The sequence below is a fragment of the Verticillium nonalfalfae genome (assembly GCF_003724135.2).
Source record: "Verticillium nonalfalfae strain VnAa140/NRRL 66861 chromosome Unknown scaffold_56, whole genome shotgun sequence".
NCBI lineage: Eukaryota > Fungi > Ascomycota > Sordariomycetes > Glomerellales > Plectosphaerellaceae > Verticillium > Verticillium nonalfalfae.
Window position 1 is genome coordinate 29,388 of NW_021167281.1, and position 26,773 is coordinate 56,160.

Genomic DNA, 26,773 nt, shown 5'->3' on the forward strand with positions numbered 1-26,773 from the left:
GATAGGTGCCAACGTGTTCAAGCATGACTGACATGGTCGAAAAACACTGGCATGGGTCATTTCTAATGGCATAGCGAGGTTACAAAAGGCTTTTGAGGCTGAAAGATCAGATCGAGTATCGGATTCGGCACCCCAGCCGGCACTCCACCTCCACATTTCTTCTCGATCCAACCTCTGCCACAATCGAGCATGGATCTGACGACGATCTGGGCACGAAACATTGACTGAGGGATCTTCAGGTTGATGGTCCCATTTCCGAGCAAGCGCCTCATGAACTGCAATTGTGTTGTCTGGTCTGTACCTCGAGCACCAGGCTCTCGCAGACGCATACACACGAAAGCCACAGGTGACACTCTGAAGCGAAATGATGCAAAATGCGACCTGTCACCTTTACCCGCATGCAGCCAGCATGCAGCCAGCATCCCCTGCACCGCATTAAAAAGCGCTTGTGCTACTCCAACAATTACTGAACAGGCGGTAAAGCGTGGTGTATGACCCCTCATTGCTCAGCTGGTTTTACGCCAACAATAGCTTGAGATGTTGGTATAGTGGCAGTAGTGGCCGATGTAGCCACGAAATACGGAATGGTGTGATCTCGTGGCCATACCTTGACATCCTCCTAGAAGCGACTTGCTACGGCTTGATACGGAAAGTTTTGTTTACCGATACGTCGTTGTGCCTATTCCATCCCAAAGACCTGGCTTTCGGTTAGTACGATGTATAGTAATCACTCGCCAATCGTGGCGGACCTTCGTGTCCGACTGATGCCAGATATCAGGCATTCTTAAAGCAAGCTGGTGTACCAGATGTGACCGAAAGAACGGACGACATCGCCGTCTGTGCGAGGGAGCGACTCTAAGCACCAGCGACAAGATAAGTTGGTGCGCAAAGAGGCCTGCGCTTGGATGGTCAACTCTAACCCAACAGTTTCTTCACCGGTCAAGAAGGGTGTGAGACATTACTGCAACTCATACTGGCAGGATCAGAGATGACGGGTTGCCATCCAACATGCACGCACCTTGACAGCAGACAGATCGATTGATGCATCATGATCTCACCCTGCAGGCGTCACGACCTTTGGGGGCCCTAGCACGAGAGCAGCAGGGGGCCATGAGGCGGTGTCCGACAGAAGTGCCTCGCCACGAGCTGACATGAAACGGTTTTCGCCGTTTTCGTACCTTTGTCCGTGGTGACCGACATAGATCATCACTTCTTTCACATGTGTGTCATGAAAAGAGACAGGGCCAGGTCCAAGATTGGAGCGGGAGGCCAGAAACGAAGTTCAGTCGTGCCACGACTGCACGCACCGCATGGCCGTCTTCAAGGCGCCATGAAGTCTTCCACCGCTCATCGAAGCTGAGATGACAGGTCACATCTGCACATTCTTTAGATAGTAGCCTGCCGCTGCTCCTCCGCAGGCGCGGCCTAGCAGTGCTACGCTAGATTCGGGTCCGATCCTATCGGAACCAGCTGGCTGGCAATGAAACATCGCTATTTATCCGCATATCGAGGTCAAGCGAGAGCGCCACGAAGACAGTTGATGCCAACAAATAGCCTCATTGAAGAATGGGATAGGACGAATGCCGAGCTCTCCAACCTGGTTTTTCATCCGCGGTCCACCGTAGATCGATGGCGAATCGACGCCTCTGACTTGCAATTATGTGCTTCCCTGAAACCCAAGAGAGCAGTGGTGGTGAAGGGGAAAAAAAAAACAAAGGCTGATTCAAGTCTATCGTTGTATAAACGGTTTGCACCCTTGCTACATGTGAACGAGGTAAGCCAAATGTACTATGCATGCCAGACCAAAGCCGTGAAAGCCCGTGAGCTCCCCTTGCCAAACTCGAGACAACCAGCCCAGCCCAACCGCCCGGCCGTCCATTTGTTTATCCTTTCCTTTCCCCAGCCCCCATCTCCCCTTTCGATTTCCGATTGCTGCACGTGCACGCTTGCATCAGCCATGCTTGGGGACCATGAAAAAAAAAATCTTCGCTGCACGAGACAAATGCCTGATGGCTCTATCCTCTGCATGCAATCTAAGACCAGACATCCTCCTACGCAAAGTTAGCATCAAGCAAGCCACATTTATGCGAGCCTCCTAATCGAATCGACGGCCCAGGGGAGGAAAATGGAAAGAATTCGTACCTGATACTGGTTCGCCGAGCGCATTCCCTTGACAATCTCCTCAGCCTTAGCCTCGGACACGCCGCGCTGCTCGGCAATGATCTGGCCGAGGAACGTGTTGACCTCGCGCGCCATGTTGGCGGCGTCGCCACAGACGTAGAAGTAAGCCTTCTTCTGAAGGAGGTCGTTGACCTGCTGGGCGCGCTCGCGCAGGCGGTGCTGGACGTAGACCTTCTTGGGGCCCTCGCGGGAAAAGGCCGTGATGAGTTCGAAGCTGTCGCCGAGGGACTTCTTGTACGACTGCGTCTGTCAGTTATTGCTGCCACGTCATCACGGCACGCCTATCGAGGCCTGCCGTGTAGCTTCGGGGACAAAGGATACGTACCTCGAATTCCTCCTTGTAAACGAAGTCTTCGGTAGACTTGCGGCAGCCGAAGAAGAGCAGTGTTGGACCGACAGTCGCGCCGTCCTCGGCCTGCTTGGCACGCTCCTGGATGAAGGCACGGAAGGGTGCGACGCCGGTGCCAGGGCCAACCATGATGACGGGACGAGAGGGGTCAGAAGGCAGCTTGAAGTTGGAGTGGCGAACATGTACAGGCACGTGGATACCGTCGTACTTGTTCCTGGGACCAGTGATTTCGTATGTCTGGCCAAAGATCTCGGGGTTCGGGTCGCCGTTCTGCTTCTGCTTGAGGGCATAGAGGTAGTTGGTGGCGACACCGCGGAAGGGGTCTTCTTCGCGGCCAGGAATAGCCTGGCGCTCGACCACGGCGGTGATGGAGATCTTCTTGGGCTGGACGAGGGAGGAGGAGGAGATGGAGTAGTAGCGGGGTTGGAGCTTGGTGATGCCCTCGATCCAGGCGGAGAAGGGGATATTGGCCCAAGGAGCGCCGCCGCTCACGGAGGAAAGGAAGCGGGAGATGTTGAAGTAGTGGGCACCCGTCTTCTCGTGGAAGTAGTCCTTGTCACCGCCAAGTCTAGTCATCTCGGCGCGAACGGTGTCATTGGGGGCGAAAGCAGCCAGGGTGGAAACAAACTGGCGGGACACTGGGGCTCCGATCTCGAGGTGGTAGCGAACAATGGCGTCGTAGGTAGTCGGCGTCGGGAAGGGAACCTTGGCGGTGGGCTCTAGGGCCTTGATGCTGACAACGGTGTGGCGCTTATCCTTGAGGCCGATGACATCGAGGAAGAGGTCGACCTCGTGGCCTGGGTTCGTGGGCCAGATGGCAATGTGATCACCGGTCTGGTAAGAGAGGTTGGAGCCGCTGACATCGACCTCAACGTGGAGGCAATTACGGTCCTTGACGTTGAAGAGCTCTCTCGACTCGGCAATCGGGGCAATGTAAGGGTTGTGCGAGTTGAAGGGTCCCTTAGCAGCACCCTCGAGATGCATCTTGTTAGGCTCACCAAGGTACACCTCGGGCGACTCAGGAGTCAGGCCTTCGCGCTCCGTGATGCTGAAGATGGGCTCATAGACAGCTTCGCGCTCTTCAAGACCCATCTTCTCAGCAAGGGCGGTCCACATTGGCTCCTTCCAGGCGAGGAAGTCCTCTTCCATGGTACCGGCACCATCGTCACCCTCGCCGGCCTCGCCGATGCGGTGAGCACCAAGCTTCTCGAGAGCCTTTGTAACATTGCGAACCATCGAGTTGTAGTGCTCGTACGTGTTGTTACCGAGGCCGAAAGCGACGAAGTTGAGGTTTCCGAGAGCAGGCTCGTTGGCTTCGTTGAACGAGACGTCCTCGCCCGTGATAAACTCGTAAAACTCAACGGCGTTGTCGGTGGGCTCACCCTCACCGTAGGTAGCCAGGACGAACATGACGACCTTGTCGGTGGAGACGGCGTCGAGATTATCAAAGTCGTAATCTTCAAGATCGGCGACCATAGTCTCGAGGCCGAAACGAGACTTGCCCTCCTTGGCGAGACGGGAGGCGTAGTCCTCGGCGGTACCAGTCTGGGATCCATAGAATATGACACAGTTCTTGCCGGACTCATCTAGCTTCTCGATAATGTTGCGCGTCTTGCCGGCCTTGGGGCCGCCGGCGCTGGCGAAACCATTGGCGTAGGGGTCCTTCTCAATGGCCCAGTACTTGCCCTTGGTGAAGTAGGCGGCCGTGCCGAGAAGAATCACGGACAGGACAATGATGTCCAGAGTATCAAGCTCGGCCATGTTGGCGGGCGGGGAGTCTCCTTATTCTGGCACCGAGGGTATCTCGGCAGTGGTGTTGAGGGGCAACTCGGCTGCAGGCGGCTGAAAGGCGCAGTGTTGTGGTATGTCGATGATAATTTCGAGAGAGTTTCGGTCGGGTCGTCAAAGACGTTTATGGAAACTGTCTTGTCGGACGAGAGGGTTCGACAGCAGCAGTCGTCAAGGCCGAGGGGTCAAGCGCTGGAAAGTCGGTTCGACCTGCGAAAGAGACGCACGTGTTGTCAGCGAAAAGAAGTCTAAGTGTACTGTGGTAGTACCGAGATCTGGCACCAGAGTCAGGCCAGTGACTAAGGTTTTCCCCCACTAAACACCAAGCTAGGAATGGTCGGGCGTTCCGCTCGGAATCGGAAACCGGCGTACTAAAAACCCCCCGACGACGATCTAATCGGCATCGGCTCATTGTGTCGGCTTTTTCTCGCAATTGTACCTTGGTCTGACTTTCCGAGCGTCTGGCGACAATGGAAAAAAGAGGAGAGGGGAAAGCGCTTACTCAGATGTGTTCACCCTACCTATCGACTGGAGAGATGAGACCAAGGAATAAAATGAAAAGAAAAAATCCAGACGTGTTCTTTCGGGGCGGAGTTGTGAAACTACCTGGTCTACGTACAGGAGGAGAGAACTTTTGAGAGGGAAATCAAATCTGCCACAGTTGTGCATGTGGACTTGAAAGGAAGGCGGCCAAGCACAATAGAGATACTGGATCGGGAACAGATAAGCACTGCCGGGAAAAGTCGAGGCCGAGGTCAGCCCACTCGAACAGTTGAAACCTTCTGGAGATGCAACCTCACCTCGCCTCACCACATGTGCTTAACCCTCCGGCAATCTAAGCGTTTCTAGATGAGAAGGACGATGGTTGGTCTGGTTGGTTGACCTGGAGCCTATGGCTCATCGTGTGGCGCATTGAACTGGCCTGGGTGGTATCAACAGGTATTCGTCAATCCGAATACGAGTGCAACGCTTACAGTATTGTTGTGGCTGGCTTGTCTGCAAGTACACCACCATTAGAGTGAGCTCCCAGACCGTGCTCTTCTCACGTCAGACAAAAATCGAGCAGGTATTTTCCCAATAATACTATTGATCCTCCCTGACCCTCCATCATCGCCTCGGCCAGACCCATCTTGGACAGGCCGCTCAAACACCACGATACTCCGCTCTCAGAAAGCTGAGACCTTCGACGCTCTGAGGCTATGCATGATGATGAAGGTAGCTTACTCATGCGCTAAGGCATGGATCCACTCAAGCCATATGTTCGACAGTTGGACAGTTGGACGTGATCGTGAATGGTGATTTTGATAAACCTTACCTTCCATGTACGTGTTGGGAACGTAGATAGCTTTGAGATGATGCCTCATCTTGATGGCGGATTTCCATGACGCTGATCTGCCTGATGTGCCAGACAATCGCCCGTGGCCACCATAACTTTGGTACCTTGGATACCTTAACTTAGGTATAGTAAAGTAGGTAGGTCGGTAAGCAACCATGCATGCCACGGGACTTCGTTCTGAGTATTATCAATTATGCATTCAGTCTCCGGCTTGCTTTATTACCGGCCATCTCCCCTTCTCTTATATTAAGAGGCAGACAAGTCCACCCTCGTTACAATCCACAATCCGCCATGTCACCGGGCCACACTGATGAGACCCTCTCTCCACCCGCCCGTACTGCAACACGGCGTCTCGGAAAATTGTCGACGACGATCTCGGAGGTAATATGAAGTGTCCACAGGCAATCAATCAATCACCCGACCGACCATCCTCTGCCAATCTCCCGATATCTGCGTCAAGCCCCCCCCCCCTCACCACCCCTACCGTGGCCAGAAAAAGACGACCGAAAAAGGAGCCAGGTCGTTGGCTTCGCGCGTTACTCGACAAACACTTGTTGCTAGGTAAGGTAGTTCCTGAATCAGACTCAAGGCCCAATCTTGTCAAACGACCATCACCATAACCATCAAAGCCCTGGACCTTACTAGCGGCCTCGATAGCGTGCCTTACATGACCGGGCGGCCCCTGGTAGATTCTACATTCAGCAAACGGTACCTGAGCATGTCGTCAATCATAGGCCCTGGAGGTCTACGTGGAAGATCGCCATCGTGTGACCGGGCAAAAAAAGACTGACGTGAAGTTGCCATAGGCTGTCGTGGCAATCGTCCTCGTGATCGCGAAGACGGTGGGGCCGGTGAGCTGGCAGCATAAACACTTTGCAAAGTCAAGCAGATCCAAACACGCGCCGGCCGGTGACAAGCGCTGTGCAGGGTCATGCCAAGTTCCATGGCATACATAGTTGAGTGCCTTGTGTTTTTGGATGAGAGAGAGTTCTGGCTGCCCGCTGCCCACCTGGGGACTGACATGACCTTCCCCATCGGCACCAATGACGGCGGCCCGCAATGCTGGCAGGTGTCGCGCGCAAGGGATGGGGCCAAGTCAGGGACCAGCCAATCAAGACGGTACATGCCGCGGAGACCCCTGGTCGTGCCCCTCAAAAAACCCATCCAGAGGACCCAAGCAACCAAGTGACCCCTCAACCACCCCCCGACCATCCTCCCCCAAGGGTCAACCCCTACAGGGGAGGCCACAGCACACGTCCTGGGCCCCCAGAAGATCTCCCACGGCCGGGCTGCTAGGCCCCGTTAGGGCATTTCACCTGCTGGCTTCGTCCGCGCTGGTGGCCCTTGCAGGACTCCCAGGCCCGCGAAAGGCAACCCTTACAGCAGCCGAAAATCCAATTGGACGTCGGTGATCGACGCCGCAGGCACTGGAGGCTGGGGCCTGGACTCCATCATCCATTCATCAATTCATTGATCTGGTGCTGTCTCCTCCTCCGCAAGATCTCCTTCGTTCCATCCACCCAACCTTGCTACGTTCGACTGCCCAAACCCGCTGCAGTCGAGTCTCCAACCACACCTTGCCAAAGCAGTACTGCCGTCGGGAGGCCGTGATGCTACACCATCTTCACATGTCGTAAGACGGATCATGGCCCTTGGTCCAACCTGACAATGGGTTAGTCTGCCTTTCTTCTCCCAGTCCTCCCCAACATCCTAGAGCCAAGGTCCACCACATCAGCTTGCGTCCGACGCCGTCCTGCTGGCTGCTGGTTGCTGCTACGAGCATCTGTGCACCGGGAATCCTCCTGCGCTTGCTTCCACACCCACCCGTCGCGAAGCCACCTTCTTCCTACAGGCTACTTGGGCACCCACCCCCCTTCCCGATCCCGATCACCCTGCCTGGCGTCCTTCCGTTGCGTTCTGCGTTTCACGACGAATGAAGAGCAAGAGGGGGGAACCACGCACACAGCACATCGAAACCCATGGGACCGCGATCTTGGGCCTCCTCGACCTTGCCTCGTACCTTTTTTGACTAACAACTTCTCTTGCTGCTTAGTAGCTCCGCCCCAGACGCTGCCCGACCATCTTCAGGATCCACAAAAGTTCTCGCCTCGCTCTGTGACGACCCTCGACGAGGAAGACGAGGAGCGCGGAGACTCTGTCGTTGACTGGGAGCGCACCGTGAGACCTGCCGCCTTTCCGCTCGATCTGCCCGCCAGTGTTGCTCGTTCCGTTGCCCATTCGCGGGAATCGTCACTCGAGAAGCTCGCTGGCCCTCTGCCTTCCTTGTCGTCGCCACGACTACCGCACTCGCACACCGCACACCGCGCCGGCGACCCCAAGGGTGGCACGTATGGCCACCACCGCCAGACCTCCATCGTACACGGCATACAACACTCTCGAAATGGAAGCCTCGCCAGCTCGTCTTCCAGTCCCCTCAGTCCGCAGATAATCGCTGCAGCTGGTGCTAGCCTCTCCGCCACCGACCGGCCAGACATGTATGCAGTGGCACGACAAGAGCCAGACGGTCCTGCGTCCGCCATAGGACCGGGACCTGCGTCTGCTTCTTCTCGTCCACCCACAGCCCCGTCTGGCACTACGCAAGGCTCCGGCAGGGCATCCCCTGCCGCCGCCAACACCACCGAAACCTCCACTCAGAGGAAGCTTGAACGCATGCACAGCAAGACCAGACGCGATGGCGCTCACCACCATACCCACTCATCGAGGCACAACAAGGAGGATCAGCAAAAGACTGTGGGCGAGTATGCATTGCACGTGCTCTTCACGCAGGTCCGTTGCCTCTCGAACCTCTGCCTTCATTCGTTCACCCGTGGTGCTGACTCTGGACCAGTTCATTGCGCAAGCCGAGGAGAAGCTCAACGATTGCATAACGGTGCCGTTCGACCCCGAGCCACAGGTCGAACTCGTATGTGGGCCTGGGGTCGACACGACGTTCGACCAGATCATCGCCGCCCTCGGACACATCGCGCGGCCTCGACCCAAGCCCCTCATCGACTCGATCATGCTGTGGAGGAAAAGCAAGAGCGACGCCGCCAATGATGCCCGAGGCCAGTTGCAGCAATCCAAGACGCCAACGTCCCTACAGCGCCGGAATACGGAGCCGCTGCAGCCACTGTCTGCCGGGACCGGACCGTCCACAGAGAATCCGTTGACAAGTCCAGGGGCTTCCATGGCTGCCAAACAAGAATTCGTAGCACACGCCGAACGTCGCTCGACAGTGTCCATATATATCCTTTGCCGAGTGCTGCTGCAAGTCATCAGCCAGACGAGCCTGCCATTGTTGACTCTCGAAATGGAAGAAAAGCTCGAAGGCATCATTTTTGGCCAATTGAAGATTGCCGACACGGATCAACTCGTCATGAGCCCGCTGAAACTGGCCAACTGGAATCTCTTTTCTCAGCTGCTTGGCGGCATGAGCGATATCAACTTTAAGGGTGTCACGGAGCGGTTCCTTGGCGATATAGATCGCTCTTTGCAGGATCTCGCTGCCAAGAGTGCCATGACGCAGGCTGGTCGCGATGCCGAGGGCAAGATCGAATTGGTCCTGGGTGGCATGAAGCATCTCAAGATTAAGATCGCTCCAACCGAGGCGTGGGAAAACTCATGCGACTTTCTGATCAAGCTCGGAAGGCTTTTCAACCGGTCTCACGGACAGAAGGTCAAGACTGCTTTCTGTCAGGTTCTCGAGGTCCTCTTGCTACCCATCGCAGCCAAGGCCACCTCTAATGAGCTCTCCCATCCGAAGTGGGCAGAAGTCTTAGCAGCTATCGGCCCACGCCCGGCTCAGATGTCCTTGAAGCCCCGGCACTGGAATTTCGCCTTCCCCCTCACGGCAACCATGCTTTGCGTCTCGACTCCCGAAACCTTTGCCGCACAGTGGATGCAGTTGATTCTTCCCTTACAGACTAAAATCAAAGACCGACTCGCTCGACCTTTGTGTTTGCAAGTCGTCTCAAGGCTGGCATGGGCTTACTTGTATCGAACCAACGACACACCGGCCAACGCCTCTCGCAAACTTGATGAGTTGATGAGGCTCGTTCTCCCAGCCGCCAGGCGCAGTCTCGTCGCGTCTGACGCCTCGGTCATCGACCCGTTACTACAAATTATCCGCATCATCGGTTTCAGATATCCTGAATACTGCTTCAAAAACATAATTTTCCCGCTCGTCAATGCCGATCTATTCCTGTCGGGCCGGGAGGCCAAGGTGGAGCAACTGGACCCTGATCGCATAGTCATAGGCATCCGGGCTTTCATGGTCATCATGTCAGACCTCGAAAAGGGGTCGCAGGGCCGTCCGCCCTTTCCAGTGTCATATGTGCCGACACCAACACCCGAGCGAATGCCTCTTTCGCCCTCGACTCCGTCACCGCAACAAGGGCCCTCAGCTACAGCTACAGTCCCCCCAATCGAAAGCGAGGAGCTCCTGCGGCCCGTGGATGCCAGCGTGCTAAGCGATCCAGCTCGGGAGTATTATTATAGGTTCTCTGAGGTGCTGGGCAAGATAACGATACACTGCGATAACACTTTCGGCGGACAAGCGACCTTGGATGAGAAATTTAGCAGCCCGGGCCCCAAAACCCCTATAGCCGACACCTTTACATTCTCGAGACGGGATGATCACCAAACAGTGTCCGACTCGAAGCAACCCTTCTACGAGCTCTTACACGTTGCCGTTCAAGCACTCCCGCGTTGTCTTTCCACCGACATACCCTTCAACTCACTGATCAACCTCCTCTGCACTGGCACTGCCCATGTTCAGTACAATATTGCCCAGTCCTCAGCACGGTCGCTCAAGGCCATTGCTCGACAGTTGCACGCGCAGCAAGTCATCATGGGGTTTGCACGTTTTATCTTCAACTTCGACGACCGGTACTCCACAATGTCTGATGGCGGCATGCTCGGCCCTGGCCACATTGAGAGTACCCTCCGCCTGTACATCGAACTGCTGCAAATCTGGATCGAGGAGATCAGGCAAAAGGCGCGGGACGCATCCGTCGAACAGCCTGACGCGACTGACACGCGTGGTGCCAAACTTGACATATCCAGCACCTGGGCCGAAGTCGATCAGGCCGAGGCCCACGGGCTCTTCTTCCTCTGCTCCCAATCTCGCAGGGTACGGTATTTTGCGATCACAGTTCTGCGTTTGATCAACGACTTTGATGCAGCGCTTGGCAAGAGTAAAAGTGCAGAAGATGGTGACTTGCGAGTGATCGACATTTTGGAGAACGACTCGATGCAAGTAATGAACTTCAAGGACGAACACCTTTCCGTCGCGGAACGGAGCAGGCTGCAGAGGGGAATTCAGAACAGTAATAGTCGGGGCGCCCTGGTCGAACTTTGCACAAGCGATGTGTCGTACGACACGACCCTCTGGTTCAAACTCTTCCCCAACCTCATCCGCATCGCCTATGAGAAGTGTCTTTTCACAGTCACCATCGGCCGTGACCTAATATGCAACCGGATACTGCAGATGTACAAGGGTATCACGGTGCTGTCCGAACCCTCCAGGGGTCTGTACTACGGAAATGACACAGGAAGCGGCCGGCTCACGAGCCGGACGCCGACCACGCAGCCCGAAGTTATGATTGAACAGTGGAAGTTGTACCTCATCTTCGCCTGTACCACGCTGGCCGACACGGGTAGCCAAATGACAAGCCCTGCCCAGGCTACACAGCATAATCGGAAGACATCCAAACCAAACGCGGCTGACAAGATCGTTTCAGCCCGTCTGCTATTCAAGTACCTCATACCACTTCTCTCGGCGTCTTCCGCCTCTGTCCGCGATGCTGTGGTTCTCGCCATGGGTTCCATCAACAAGCACATTTACAGGCCACTTCTCGAAGAACTTGCTGGGCAGGCATCTCGGTGCAACGACGAGGCACGCGCTCGGATCCACCAGCGCACCAACAGCAGCCCTCGACGGAATAGAAAGATGGACCTCTTGCGGACCGAGATCACGCATATTTACAAACTCACGTCGCACTTCCTGAAGGAGCCTGATCTCTACCAAGACGAATGGGTTTTGAACAATCTGGTCAACTACACCAGAGACCTTAAGCTTTTTCTTATGGACGGCGAAGTCCAGATGGACTGGGAATTTCAAAAGCTACGTCGCCATTACTGTGGACTCATGGAAGAGCTTTTTGATGGTATCAATCGGACGTCAGACCCCTCCAGGTGGATGACGTTTGAGTCTAGAAAATCTGCGTTTTCTCTCATGGAAGACTGGTGCGGCTTCTCACCAAATCAAAACCAAATCAGGGCCAGGGAAGACACTATGAGACAGTCTCTGATCGATCAGCAATCCCATGGCGAGCGAGGGACCGTGACCGCGGCCATGGAAATCGAGAAGCGCAATCTCCGCACGGCAGCACTCAGCGCCATGGCCGCCCTGTGCGGCGGGCCTATGAGTATCACGACGGAGAGTGGTGCAACACTGCAATTCGATCTGCGTCGAATGCTTGCTTGGATCGAGGCCATTTTCAACTCTGGCAGTGACCGTATGAACGTCATCGGCCGGCGGGCGCTGCAGAACCTGATCACGCACAACCAGGAGTACCCTTACCTCCTCGAACAGGGCTGCATTGCTCGGTGTTACTTGTCGGATGTGCCGAAAGTTCTCGAGAGCTATTTTGCTGTGGTCACGCAAGTACTCTTGGAGTACCCTGACTACCCTTCCCCCTTCTGGAAACTGCTCAGCCTCTGTCTCTTCACTCTTGGTAACGATGAGAGCGAGATCCGGTCCAAGTCTGCCCGTGTCCTCCGAGCCCTGGAGGAACGGCAGCAGCCCGCTCGAAGCTCCAAGATACAGGATTATGACATAAGTATTTCGGACAAGACGAAGGCGGTGTACAAGAACGCCCAGTTCGAAATATCAAAGCGGCTGTCGAAGCAGCACACAGAACTGGCCTTCCACATCTTCTCAGAATTCACCCTCTACTTCAAGGACCTACAGCCTGCCTCACAGCGCAACGTCGTAGCAGTCCTTCTGCCCTGGATTCAGTCGATAGAGTTGAAGGTGGATCCCAATGGCGGTCCTATCGCCGAATCGTACGTTCTCTTGGCCAACTTACTCGAAATCACGATCAAATCGAGCGGTGCCTTGCACAACGAGGTGCAGGCGCTTTGGCAGGCACTCGCCACGGGCCCATACCCTGGCAACGTCAGATTGATCCTTGACTTCATCATTTCTTTATGCCTCGAACGGCGGGAGCAGAACTTTGTCGAGTACGCCAAGCAAATCGTTGTTTTCTTGGCAAGCACGACGAGTACTCCCGGCATCAAGGTCGTTGAGTTCCTTCTCATGCAGATCACCCCCAAGGCCATGGTGCCCAACGAGAAGAAGGAAATTGCATCGCCGCCACCGGATATTGTTCAGCTTCCATACTGTGCCGACTTGAGCGAGGCCTTGCCGATCGGTACAAAGCAGGCTGGATTCTCTCTGGGCCAGCTGTCCATGATACTCTTGGTCGACCTCATGGTCTCACCGATACAACTGACGCCAGAGAACGTGCCGGTTCTCCTCCAAGTGGTCACCGTTCTCTGGGATCATTACACGCCACTAGTCCAGGAACAGGCTCGAGAGATGCTTATACATTTGATCCACGAACTAGTCATCTCCCAACTAGACGAGCAAACGCCAGCCAGCGCCAGAGAGTCCATTGAGAACATGATCGATCTCATCCGCCAGCACGATCGCAGCGTCGTCTGGGGTTACGAGGACAGCAACGGAAAAGCCGAAACCCACGACAACAAGGTCCCGGCAAGCATGGAGTACTTGACAACTGAAGTTGTCAAGACGTTTGAGATGACATACCCTGGCATCAAGGAGCAATGGGGTCGGCTGTCGCTGACCTGGGCTACCTCATGCCCCGTGCGACATCTCGCCTGCCGATCCTTCCAAATCTTCCGCTGCGTTCTTACGTCCTTGGACCAATTCATGCTGGGTGACATGCTTGCTCGCTTGTCCAACACCATCGCAGACGAAGATTCCGAGATCCAAACCTTTTCTATGGAGATTTTGACGACCCTCAAGACACTCATCGTCAAGCTTGATGCTGAAAAGCTTCTGACATTCCCACAACTGTTTTGGACGACATGCGCCTGTCTCGAATCAATCAATGAGCGCGAATTCCTGGAGGCAGTTGAAATGTTGAACGAGTTCCTGGCCAAGATTGACTTCCAGTCACCCAACGTACGGAGAATGCTGTCCGACGGCCAGCCCTCGCGTTGGGATGGCGCTTTTGAGGGCTTGCAGGCTCTTCTCTACAAGGGCCTCCGATCCTCGGTTTGCATGGACACGACCCTCACTATCATGACCAAGTTGGTCCAGCTGCCGAGCGACAACCTAGTCGGTGACGATAGTCGGCTATTCTACGTCATCCTGGCCTACTTTCCGATGCTGCTGCATGAGATGGAGCAGGAGACACCAAGCGAACAATGTCTCCAAGCGGCCGAGGTTCTCTGCACCGTGGCGGAGGATCAGGGGTACGGCAACATCGCGGAGGTCCTCGAGGAGTACATCGCCTTCAAGCACCATATTGACACGCGGGAATTCCAGGTCCAGTTGTTCAGTGCGCTGAGGGATCATTTTCTGCCCAAGTTGGAGTTCAATATGGTTGTCTTCTTGATGGGGCTGCTCACCAACTCCATCTCGTGGGTCAAGATCAAGACGATGAGCATTCTAAGCACTGTCATCCCGGAGATCGATATGAGGAGACCCGAGTTGGCCGGTCACGGTTCTGATCTGATCTCTCCACTGCTGCGCCTGCTTCAAACCGAGTACTGCATGGAGGCGCTGGAGGTGTTGGACAATATCATGACCATGTCGGGCAGCGCGATGGACAATCAGCATCTCCGGATGAGCATGACGCGGTCGACGTCCAAGACGGTTCGCAAAGAGTATGGGCGGATGCAGAGCTTATTCGGCATCCCCGAAGCATCTGGCTGGGCGATCCCCGTCCCGGCGAAAAAGACGGATTCGACGCGGGCCAATATCCACGCTGCCTTTTACATGTGTCAAAACGCCGAAGGCATGCTGGCCGACGCGACGCCCACGCCCGACGTCGAGTTCCATGCCGAGGATTTCCCGTACGGCTACTTCCACCTGCCGGATCGGACGGAGACGATGATGTCGGACGACGCCCATGGACACGGTAACATGGGTGACATAGTGAACAAGCTCGACAGCCTAGACGACTTTTTCGATGATCTCGGAGCTAGCCCGCCGCCCAGCGAGGGTCGATCTTCTCGGACGGTCACCGAGTTCTCGCCCGATGCATACGAGTCTGGAGCTCAGCTCTATGACGAGCAGATTTTGCCCATCCTGCACCAGGCGTCTGACAATTCGACTTTCCAAAACGGCTTCACGGACCGGCCACCGCCGTTGTCGACGCAGAGCTCGGCCAACACGATGAACCCGGGCGCGTTCAGTGCCAGCGCCGCGCCGCGACCGGGGCTTCACGCGCGGTCCATCACGTCTCCGTCGGCGCCGGCTTCCTACTATCCGCACATCAGCGAGTTCACGTCGGACGATGAGTACACCGAGGATGTCTTCTCTGACGCGGACGATGAGCGGCCCAACACTGGGAATGGCGAGAGTTCGTTCTCGCTGGAGAGCATGATCAGGCCCCTGGCGCAGAGCACGCGGACGGGTATGCGGCGGCTGACGGGCGGTCGTTCGCGCGAGGGGGACCGCGCACGCGAGCTCTTCCGCGAGCGGACAGCACCCTCAGCGCCGATGCCCAAGTTGCCGGCGGGGCTCTTCTCGCCGAAGTCGATACAGCAGCCCGGCAGCGATAAGATCTAGGGGATACATATTGCGGGAGGTGTCGTGTCCCGAAGCAAGGCGAAGAGAAAAGAGGGTGCATCAGCACGGCGGTAGACTACAGATCGTATTGCGGATGATGGTGGGACAAGGCGAGGTCAGAGAAAGGTGGCCCCACGTGGGCGTCGGTGGGGTCAGTCGAACAGGGCCCGACTGCGTATGTAGGTGCGATTTTACGAATGATAGCCTCGGGGGCGTTGGAGTTGGCAAGGCGTACCTTTTGGTCGTCAAGAAATCAGATGATTATTCACCACACGTCTTGGAGGCGTATCAGCTCTGCTTCTGTTCTTGGACATGATGTGACATTGTGTATGAAAGTAGGACTAACGCTGAAGTGGGATCCGTCGCTTCGCAGAGCCTTGGCCAGGACAGCCACGAGAGAACGCCAAAAAAAAAAAAAAAAAAAAAAAAAAAAAAAAAAAAAAAAAGAGGTGAAGCACGACGCAGAAGGAAGGGTGGGAAGAGGGGGAGGAGTGGGAGAAAGCACAACTAGTAGCGATGCCGCGTCGAGTAATCCTTGGGGCTGACGACGAGACCCCTGCCCTTCTTGGCGCCGCGGTAGACCGTCTCGATAATGTCAATGAGCTCCTGCTTGTCCTCGAGGACCCAGTTGAGCTTGTTGTTGTCGCCGGTGCCAAAGTCGACCATCATGTGCTTGTTGCGGAAGAAGAACATGACGGTGCAGGGGTCGTAGAGCTCGTAGAGCTGGTTGAAGTCGGGGACCTGGTCAATGTCGCAGACGTAGCAGACGGCGAAGTTCTTGACGCGGTCCTGGATGCGGTAGAGGACCTCGTCCTGGCGCATGCAGGCCGGGTCCCAGTCGCGGCCGAAGCGGATGACGACGAGGCGCTCTTCTTCGGAGAGGATGGCTTGGTCCTGAGGCCGGGAAGAGATATGTTAACAGCTAGTTGAGGAGGAGGAGAGAGGAGGGGGAAGGAAACATACGACGTGCCAGCCGCTGTTGAGGTGGGTCAGGACGACGGAGCCCATGGTGTGGTAAGTGGCGAAGCGAGAAGAGAGTGCAGAGAATGCGTTCGGATTGTCTTCGAGTCGAGGTTCGCGCGGTGATGGCGACTTATCGCGTCGTACTTGAAGTTGAGGCAGGGAAGAGAAAGCTATCGAAGATGCAGACGCCGGCAGAGAGTGACGTTTGGAGGGGCCGACATGGCCCCACCAGTCCAGGCTGGCTGCCCCTCTGTTACCCGCCCCGCTAAGCTCGACTCGGCTTATCGCAAGCGGTCTCGCGAGGCAGAACTTTTTATTTTCTGGACGGTCGCTCTTGCCCAAGCTCCATCACCAGTTGGTTGTCCGAGGGCGTCTATAGAATATTTGAACCAACGTGCATACCTTTTTCTTCAAGGTAGACTACCGACGATGGTCAAGCGACAGCTTCGTGACGCCGACGCCGCTTCTGCCGGCCGCAAGCGCCAGAGGATAGTTGTCGAAACACCGACCCATGAGGACGTCAACAATGCGAGGCAGCTGAGGCAGCTGCTTGCCTTTGACCAGGACGTCAAGCGCGCGAGGCATGGTACGATGTGATGCGCCATGATGTTAGTGTTTCATGGCTACGATCAATTGGCTGACCCAAATACCGCTAGGCATTCAATCCTTCAAAGTCTTCCTCGACAGCTTCAGCGCCACCCCTAGCGAGAACCATGACCGCTTCGCCATCCTGTCCGAATACCTCGAGTCGACGAAGCCGCGAATCTTCACCGAAGCGACCGTCTACCAGACCGACCTCATGGAGATGTGGGGCTACGCTTCGGGCATTCACAACGAGAGCATCACGGCGGCCGTCCCTGCCGTGCTGGCGCTGCTGCTGCAGGTCGTCTCGAGCTCCCTCGAGCTCCTCCCCCACGCGACCGGCATCGGCCAGACCCTGCTCCAGGACCGCCATCTCAAGCTCATCTCGCGAAACCTCTCGGCGTCGAAGAGCAGCGGCTACATCATCTCGCCCACGATGCGCCTGCTACGCGAGGTGGCGTCCATCGACGGCGGTGCGCTCGCCAAGAAGGTGTTCCGCGCCCGCGACTACACGTTTGCCTCGTTTGCGCGGAACCTCGAGGTCCGGAACTCGCTCGAGGCCGGGCCCGAGGACCCCGCCAAGCCTTCGGTCCGCACAAACGCCATCAAGCTGTTCTTGACGAGCTTGAAGTTCCTGCCGTCGGACGCCAAGAAGGAACTGCTCCTGCAGAAGGAGGTCATGTCCCACCTGACCTTCCTGCTCAAGGACGATCCGGCCTACCTCCTCGTCGAGATGCTCGAGGCTCTGAGGAAACACGTCCTCGCCGACGACAAGGTGCCCCGCGAGGCCAAGTTCAAGGCCTTCAACACCAAGACGCTCGACCGCCTGGCGGGCCTCTACTACTACAAGCACGACGACGAGGTCGAGGGCCGCCTGACGGTCAAGGACGCCGTGCACCGCTTCCTGACCTACGTCTGCACGACCCCCGGCGCCGGTATCCTGTATACGGGCACGGGTATGTACCCCAAGGACCTGGACGACGAGGCCACACAGGACGTCAAGGACACGGACGACTTTGCCTTTGAGCGCGCCGCCTGGGTGGACAGGTACACGGAGGAGGTGCCCGTGGCCAACTTTGTGCTCGACGAGTTCATACAGAAGATGCGCCCCTGGTCGAGCCTGCGACACAGCGAGCTGCTCGTGTCCGTGTTCGAGGCGGCGCCCGAGCTCGTCGCCAGCTACTTCCTCGCCAACAAGTCCTTCTCCTTTGAACCCAAGCTCTCCATGACCTGGATCGGCTACGCGGCCTTTCTCTTCAACACGGTGCAGCTTCCGATCCCCAGGTACTTTGGCAACCGATCTGGCTATCGCCGCGTCCCCCCGCCGACCATGGTGCTGCTCGACAACATTATGCCGTTGCCGCTGAAACAAAAGGACCTCATCAGGAGCCTCTCGCACGACGCACATCTCATTTCCTTCTTTGCCGTACGCATCCTGGTCCTCGCGTTACAGAAATTGGACCGGGCGCTGCACATGCACAGGGAAGCAGCGGGCACGAACAAGACGATATGGGACTCGGCGGCGCGCAAGCTCGTGGACGAGTTTTGCCAGAGGATACCGGACATGAAGGAGGTCACAAAATGCTACAAGACCATTCCCGAGGCGAACGTCCTGCAGAGGGAGGCGACGAGCCGCCTGCTGCTGCTGTACTACGAGATTATTCCCCAAATGGCGCTCATGGCCAACTTTGACGTCTCGCCCTTCCTCTTGAACGCCCTCCGCCGACTGGACGAGCAGAAAGAGAACGAGCAAGAAAAGGCGCTCGGTCTCATGGAGCTCGAGAACCTGCTCGCCATTGCCGGCTACTCCCCCGGCATGAGGTGGTTCGCCAAATCCGAGGCCCTCGCCGCCTCGCCCTTCGTTGCTCTCCTCCGTGTCTACGTCACGTCCAGCCAGGGCCATGCGCTGACCAAGCTGAAGGAGGTGCTCCAGTTCGTCGCGACGCAGAACCAGCTTGTCCAGGCGCCGACTGGGTTGGGCCTCCTGTTCCGCACGCCGCAAGAGCTGCGCAAGAAGGACCTCAAGCCGTTTTGGGTCTTTCTCGACAACTGCGCCAACAGGTGTGCCGGCTCGCCCCTTAAATATGTGGAGTTGATGGAGGAGATTGCGAGCGAGGGACAGACCGCAGAATGGGGCCCCATCAGCTTGCTTCTGGTGACCATGGCGGAGCAAATACCCTTTGCCGTCAAGGAGGCTAGTGCTGATGTTGTTGAGCTCTTTGCCAAGGTGTTATCATCACTTCTCGGTTATGCCAAGGCGGCGAACGAGGACCCCGCCATCATCGACCTGCTGGCGCAACGATTCAACAAGGCTTTCGCCGGTACAACGTCACAGGTCAAGGCTAAGTTCAAGGGCGCCCTGCTCGAGGGCGATCTGGCGACAGCGAACGGCCACAGCGGGACGGCCGTCTCCAGGCCCACGCCCACGACGACAGGCCAGACCGCCGTCAAGGAGCTTGACGACGCGGCCCTCGAAGCAGCTCTCCACGTCAGCTTTGAGCCCGAAGAAGACAACTCGGCCCTCCTCAAGTGGGCGTCGAAGACGGTCGACGACCTCATCGACGGTGACTACATACCCGCCCTCATCCGCCTCCTCTGGTCGCCGCACACGAGCATCCGGCAAGAAGCGCTCACCAACATTCTCAAGCTCGCGGCCAAGCTCAAAGAGTCGTCGTACGAAGAAAAGGACCAGCTCTGGCTCCTTCTCTCGGAGCTCGCCGAGTCTTCGCGGCCCCTCGTCGGCGCCGGCCCCGTCGCGTCCCCGCTCGTGGCGTTCGCGCTGCACAGCCTAGACATCTTGAAGAACCCGCTGCACTGCCTCTACGCCAAGGTCAACACGTACCTGACGCGCGCGCCCCTCTGGGCGCTGGACAAGGTGCCGCTCGCGCACGACATTCTGCACGGCGCGCCGTCCGAGGACGACAGGTACTACGCCGAGCTGACGTGGCTGCTGCAGTACCTCCTCGACGGCCTCCGCGCGCCCGGCGACGTCGCCGTGCTGCACCACCGCAAGTGGTTCGAGAAGATCCTCGCGCTGGCGGCGAACCCGTACCTACGGACGAACCTGACGACGCGCGTGCTGCGCATCGTGTACCGCGCCACGTGCGTCGACGGCGGCAGCACGACGCTCGCGACGCGGTTCGGCGTCGTCAGCTGGTTGGCGGCGCAGGAGGCGGGCGCGGGCGGCGACGAGGCGGCGCTGTGCAGGGCGCTGCGGAGGCGGGTCTGGGAGACGTGTGATCAGGCGCGCGTCGGGGCGTGGAGTCGGGGCGGGATCGCGGAGGAGCAGCAGGTTGGATGAAAGACGAGGGTGCATTGCGATGTGTTGAAGCTTGTAGCCGTTCATAGGTCCGAGTGTTGACCCGTCGAGGGGGCATTATTGAACCAACTTGACCTTTCAAAATATACTGGCACTATTTGTCCATTGTTCAAATGGCAGTCTATCTCTGTGAATCTAGTATATTTGACAGGAGAATTGGCGACAGGGAGTGATGGATGCATATCGTACTATCCATGATAGGCTCGGGACATGCACAGGGATGGTTTGTACCTTACCTTGAGGTAGGTAGGTAGAGGCGAGGACAGCCCAGTAAGAGTCCATTGGCGAGGCTATTGATGTGCCATGCTCCATGACGGGCACGGTCTCAGACGGGAGCTCGCGGCAGCAGATGGTCGGCCGTGGAAAACGAGATGAGAAACAACTTTTTAGACACCAGTCTGCACCCTTTGTCATTTGAGGAGCAACTACGTACATGCATGGTCATCTCGACGAAATAGAGAAATGCCGTGGTCTCCCTGTTGTACACTATGCCTGGATGCGACATGTGAGGTCACGTAGCTACATATCAAATGCCACATGGTTGCAGGCAAAAGTTTTGAGACAGAAAGAGGTTCTTTGGGCATCGAGGTTGCGAGGGTCAATTCTCACGCTCCTAATCGGCATGGTACGGATACCGCATTCGAAACCTACTTGCTCCCCATGCTCGGCGTCTCGTCTGAGTGTTCAGCGTACTTGCAGAAAATGCTACGCTCTGAAACTGTCAGTGCTTGGTTTGGGGCAGAGTGAAGAGGTCTTCCACACGTAGTGCGCAGGCAACAGATAATAGGTATGGGGATGTACCGCATCTGAAAACCGGCCATCCGCAGCTTGTGTAGCCCTCCGCAGTCCTTATATACACATTTTCCGTGTCCCTTAGCCCCCTATCCGGCCCCCTGGTTGATGCCTCCGCAGGGCCACCTGACAGAAACCGCCTAACAAATATCGTCTAACTCGAACCTCAACTTCCGAAGCCTCTCAAGAACTCAAATCTGTACAAAATACTCTGAGATTTCCGAACGAAATCTCCGGGTATGCTTTTTCCTTATCATACCGGATTTGATAGCATTGAACCTCTGCGAGACGTGAGAACACGGATCAAAGCTACTTCGCCTTTATGTAGTTTTCCACAGTGCGACTTAGTATTTGTCACTCAACTGCCGAGTTGTCAGGAGGCACCTATGGAACCACGAGTAAGGGTGTCAATTAGGGCCTGGGGACTGCGAGAGTGCGTATATCAGGCTGTCGAGGGCCCTCGTAGCTGCGGAGAGCCAGAATTCAGATGTGCTCTTATCTCATCACTACTAAGTGGCTGCGGATATGACGTGTGGAAGACCGCTTCGCTCTGTTCATCTTACGCTCTGACGCAGGTACTATACATACCTAGGTAGTCATCATCTCCGACCTCTTGCCCTGAGGCTACGTTGGATGTGAAGCCTGAGCTGGTACTGCCCTCACCTGATCTCGGTCGGGGCAGTGAGCCCAGTGTATTCTCACGTAGCCCATGACTTTTTTTGGTGTTAGCTGTTGGGTCAATTGCCCGAAAGACAGGTCAAAACAGATTTCGGCATGGTATGATTCGTATGATCCAACACAACAACAAGCTCAGACTGAAGACACTCCACTATTCGAGCCGCCTGCTCTGTTGTTTCCTTGGGGAGTCGGTCAAATATTCATCGAACACGATCAGCAATCTCATATAAGCGTATTTGTGTCGCGTTTTCTCTCTCTCTCTTCCCTTGCGTCTACCTGTCTACCTCACTCGACACGTAGGCGGTAGGGTCCTTGTCGAGAAGGGGGCTACAGCAGCGGCTCAAGTCTCCTGATATTTTGCAGAATAATCGATGCCCTTGACCCCTTTCTCTCATCGTACTTCTCTCTCTTTCTACCATATCCCTTCGTTGGTCTCTAGATGCCCTCTGTATCCCTTCATCTCTACTATGGTTTCGTTGGTACAACGTCCCCAGTTCACACCGAAAATGGCTTCTCCTTTCCAGCCCTCTGGGGTTCCTAACAGGGAACAAGCTGGCTACCTTACGCTTCGCACGCCCTGCTCATCGGCTCCACCATGACCAGCATGAACCTACTCGCTATGCTCGCGGTGCTGATCAGCTCAAACATACTACGCTTGCTTTCCAGGTCCGTCGCCAGTCAGCTGCATCGTTCTAGGGTGCAGATTCAAGCTTCGGATGCTGGCTGAGAGACGACACTACGCGCAAGAAAGGGGGGATCATCCCCTGGACCTTAAGCCACGTCGCATTGGCCCTTTGCGCAAAGCTCATCCTTGCGAAAGACAGAGTGAACGAGCCGCATGGCACCAAGAATGACGCCGTGAAGAGGCGGCATATTGGTTTGAGATATCCTGCAATATACGCTCCTGGGCCGGGTGGTTGGCCATGTCGCCAGTATAGGTCCTGGAATGCACGCACTGCGCAGACAGGCTTCTAGAGACGGTCTTCAAGTCCACCAGCGTCAGCGAGGCGACGGCACGCTCGTATCTTGACGTCCACCTCATCCTTGCCTACTGGATCCATTAGCACAGGTTGCTGTAAGGGGCGGTACAGCGGCCGCAGATGACCTTGCGCGCGTAGAGTCGCCGGCCCCCTGTGTTGCGCATCGGCCCAAGTGCTGTCGGACATGCGTAATTCCGAGACCCCACCATGCGCAACGGGGCTGGAGATAATGGCGTACAGGAACAAGCGCCGTCATCGGAACTTGTTACATGTAACCCGCAAGTAGGCTTTTCAGTAGACGAGGATGCTCCGGACTCTTTGAAATCCACCTGGTCCAGACCGTCGCGCAGTCTGTATGCGTCACGGCCACGCGAGAAGACAGACAAGTACTCCGTTCCTCGCAACAGCCCGCGGGTTGCTTTGGACTGCTTGATGAGACTGTAGCTAGGGCAGAGTGCGGTCCCGTTTCATGGACAAAGAGCGGCAGCGTGCCTCGCTCTTGAGCCGCGCACCTTGTCGAGATCGTCGTACCGGGCATACTTCAGCACAGACACAAACCCCACAGGGCTGCAGAGGTTTTGTACCCAGTAGGCTGGGCTGAGGTAGCTGGTGCACACTGGTGTACATATACCGCTGAGCGTGGAGGAGAAGGTAACGGAAGAAGGTTCGGAAGAAGAATTGTCAAAGCAAGGCAGACCCTGTAGTCATCGCTCACGGCACGCGCCTGTGCGCCGTGATAGGCATTGCCGACGCCGAGCATGCGACAAAACACAGCTCGAGCGTCCAGCTTGCTCTCCGACTCGAGAAATGGGGGTAGCCATGTCACCCCGTGAGCGGCGTGCTGTTGCGCCACCTGCTTGCGTCCCCCTCGTCAGAGGTGGACCCTGTATATGTTCTCATTTCCTTGGCACGCGAATACAGGAAAAACTTGACTATCCTGACGCGTACCAGAATGGATGAGTGAATGGCGTTGCGGAGAAGGGTGACGTGTATGAATTCTCGCGTCAAAAGGTACCTCTCAACAATCCGATTACTGAATCAGGACCAGCCAGATGCGGTGCGCCCTCTGTTGCCGACAGTCCGACATCTACCATGCCGCCTTCCTGATTACCATACCGGCGGAGTGTGCTAGCAAGTTAACGAGGGCCATTTGCAGAGTGACGCGAAGAGGCTGCGAGTAGTCGTCCAGGCAAACTTTGGATATTTCCTTTACCACCAAAAGCTGTTTCCAAATGTAGCGTACCTAGTGAAAAGATATTCCGGGGCTTTCATTACTAGCTTTTAAAGAGAGATTATTTATTCTAGGATAGTGGATTAGATAATCTCCTCATAGAACACAGGACAGAACCCATTCATCACCCTTCTCTATGGCCTATAGCTTAGGATCATTCTTCTATGACCCTCACGAAATCTAAGGTAGATATCAACTCATCCGGCTTCGTCTAACTTTGCGCGAAAGCCAGTCACTACGAACTTTCCGTCCATGGCACTCTTCGTTGAGAGAACCTTTCGCTTCAGTTGACACACAGTCTCGAACCAGTAACTGGGCCTCGCCACTCTCTCAAGAACCCACCCTTGTGGAGGCCAAGGCGCGGATGCCGCAGTACAAGGGATGGGTACGGGCTAGCTAATATGAGAGGCCGGAACATATCCGGAAATCTCCGCAGAGTGTAATTTCGAGGTTTCGATTACCTTGATGATAACCAAAGTTCACTATAAGGTAGTTGAACTGACCGGAACAGAGCCACATTGCAGAAATTCAAAGAAACTATATGAAGACCGATGGTCCGCTCGCCACATGAGTTCTAGCCCCTCGTCCAGCATGATACTCACGCATCGACAATCTCAATTCCTTGAAAGACCATACTGAAGCACACCGCCATGTTGTCTCGCAACCTTCTTCGGAACTTGTTTGGATTTCTCCTTATTTGGAGTATTGTGGCATCCCCGATTCCGCAGACCACCCCCGAACCAAGCACCACGGAACTTAACACCCCCGAACCTCCTGAAAGCTCTACTATCGATTCAGAACTCAAGTTTTGCTTTCCCTTCTGCCACCCTTTCCATCTTCCCAGCGATCCCTGGTCATCGCACACGTTCCGGCCTCCTGCCGTTCCCACTGTTCCCGCTCCTCATCCTCTTTATGTGGATACACCGGACAACAGAGTCGCCTTACGGGTAGACACGGCGCGTGACGGTTCGGTTACCATTGTGGTCTCCGTGGGAACTAACTACAGGCTTCCTGCCCACGCCGACCTCCATGTGCGTCTCCGAATCCGCAGTACCAACTACGACTTCAACCATGGCATTCTCACCGTCGGAAGCGAGACTGCAGCCGCACATTTTAACGCTCAACAAGCTGCAGTGTTCAGAACCGGCGATCGAGGCGAGGACGGCTCATTCGATGTCAAGATCCAATGGAAGCTGGAACAGGATCTATAACAGGTTCTGCTTCCCAAGTTCCACATGTCTTCTCTGGGGCTCTCTCTGCCATACAAGCAGGCAGGGCGCTTAGCGAGGGCATCTGAGTTCATGGGCCTTGCGGCCCTGTTTCACGATGTGTACGCTTGCCTCTCGACTTTCGAATCCAGTCCGTGCAGCTGCTGACGAAGCGCAGCGCCGCTGGCTCGAAGTATAGTCCGGGCAGTGCTCCTTTTGGACCATCGTTCTTCTAGGGTAGTTGGTAGAGGCGTCTTCGCAGACTTTGGTTCACGCCGTCTAATGCGCCTTAGGTATTATGATCTCTTGGCCAGACAAGTAGTATATGGGCGGTCATATATGATTCTATCTTTTCGAGTCTTCCTCAATATATGATCTGCTTGATATCTCATTCACGGATCGCAAAGGTTCGATGCTAAAAAAACCAGTGTCACTGCCGTCCATAGAAGAATGGCGAATTCGAAGCCGGGAAGTCGGCTGGCTGGTGCCCCTAGCCGTGAGAGCGACTGTATCAGCCAGTCAACTGCATGTGTCTCATCAGCTTGCCGCATCCAAGTACTTGGCGCCGGGAGAGGTCAAACGCGAAGATGGACAGAGAAGAAGCCTGGGAAAGCTCCTTGTTTCTGGGGCAAAAGCCAGGGCTACCGAGTTTACCTCAACTAATCGAGAATAGTGTCCAACCAGGTTATGCTTCAACAAGATAGGGACCCAAGGTAGGTACTTACCTCAAGGTTGGTAGGTAAGGGAAGCAGGGTTTATGTATTCGAGACCTTCTACGAGGTCTGTCAGAATAGAGCAATAGCCTCACTATAGCGATATAACTATATCCCGCATTGCACGGTACAGTCCGTGCTCTACGTGACCACCGAATGGCGAATGCCGTACAGTGCTGTATATGATAGGCCATGCACAGGGCGCGGCAGAAGCTCTAGCGTCGTGATCATTCCATGTCGGCTATTCCATACCTACTTATAGATGTATTCGTCTTCTTCATCTTCCACTAGCAGAGGTCTTACCTTGGATTTCGTTTGACGAGAATGAATGCCTTGCGATATTGAAACATCTCAGAGTCATAAGCTAGACCCCGCGTGTCCCTGAGCATGCCTGCCTACCTTACCTCCCTAAGGTAGGTACCTAGGTAGGTACCTAGGTAGGCAGGCAGGCATGCAAACACGATATTCTGAGTTGATGCTGACTAACTAGGCTGCATTCACCCAAACGACGTGGGCACGGGCACGTGGCCAGGGTGCAGCGGTTCGGGCAGGCGTCAGGCGTCAGGCGACAGGCGACAGACGCCAAGCGACAGGCTGCGTGCGACAGGCTGCGACAGGCGAGCCAGGTACCATGTACCTCGTCCGGCCTTGCCTCTCGTTCGGCCTTGCCTTAGCTCACTCACTACCTACCCGACCTCCTCCAACACGTCTGACCTGGGAACCACCAGCCATCGATCCCATCGTCGAAACCCAGACGCTTCACAATCCTCACCGTTGAACATCCTCGCCAACTGCTCGATTGCGTGTCGCTCCATCAAATCCTCGCC

General features: G+C 55.8%; 4 protein-coding genes across 4 annotated transcripts; 2 read left to right on the forward strand and 2 right to left on the reverse strand.

The window, feature by feature from the left end:
* Window positions 1-2,033: 2,033 nt before the first annotated feature.
* Window positions 2,034-4,291, reverse strand: NCP1 (NADPH-cytochrome P450 reductase; the record flags this gene model as incomplete). Its single annotated transcript, XM_028641297.1, has 3 exons — window positions 2,034-2,051; window positions 2,143-2,421; window positions 2,507-4,291. The coding sequence occupies 3 exons, from the start codon at window positions 4,289-4,291 to the stop codon at window positions 2,034-2,036; spliced, it is 2,082 nt and encodes a 693-aa protein (XP_028494622.1).
* Window positions 4,292-6,713: 2,422 nt separating this feature from the next.
* On the forward strand, window positions 6,714-15,480 carry TAO3 (Cell morphogenesis protein PAG1; the record flags this gene model as incomplete). Its single annotated transcript, XM_028641298.1, has 3 exons — window positions 6,714-6,773; window positions 7,722-8,441; window positions 8,503-15,480. The coding sequence occupies 3 exons, from the start codon at window positions 6,714-6,716 to the stop codon at window positions 15,478-15,480; spliced, it is 7,758 nt and encodes a 2,585-aa protein (XP_028494623.1).
* A 507-nt stretch (window positions 15,481-15,987) lies between these two features.
* DIB1 (U4/U6-U5 snRNP complex subunit dib1) lies at window positions 15,988-16,488 on the reverse strand (the record flags this gene model as incomplete). Its single annotated transcript, XM_028641299.1, has 2 exons — window positions 15,988-16,374; window positions 16,444-16,488. 2 exons carry the CDS (start codon window positions 16,486-16,488, stop codon window positions 15,988-15,990), a joined length of 432 nt encoding a protein of 143 aa, XP_028494624.1.
* A 384-nt stretch (window positions 16,489-16,872) lies between these two features.
* Window positions 16,873-20,326, forward strand: D7B24_007186 (uncharacterized protein; the record flags this gene model as incomplete). The annotated part of the gene is made up of 2 exons (XM_028641300.1): window positions 16,873-17,029; window positions 17,100-20,326. 2 exons carry the CDS (start codon window positions 16,873-16,875, stop codon window positions 20,324-20,326), a joined length of 3,384 nt encoding a protein of 1,127 aa, XP_028494625.1.
* Between the last annotated feature and the right edge of the window lie 6,447 nt (window positions 20,327-26,773).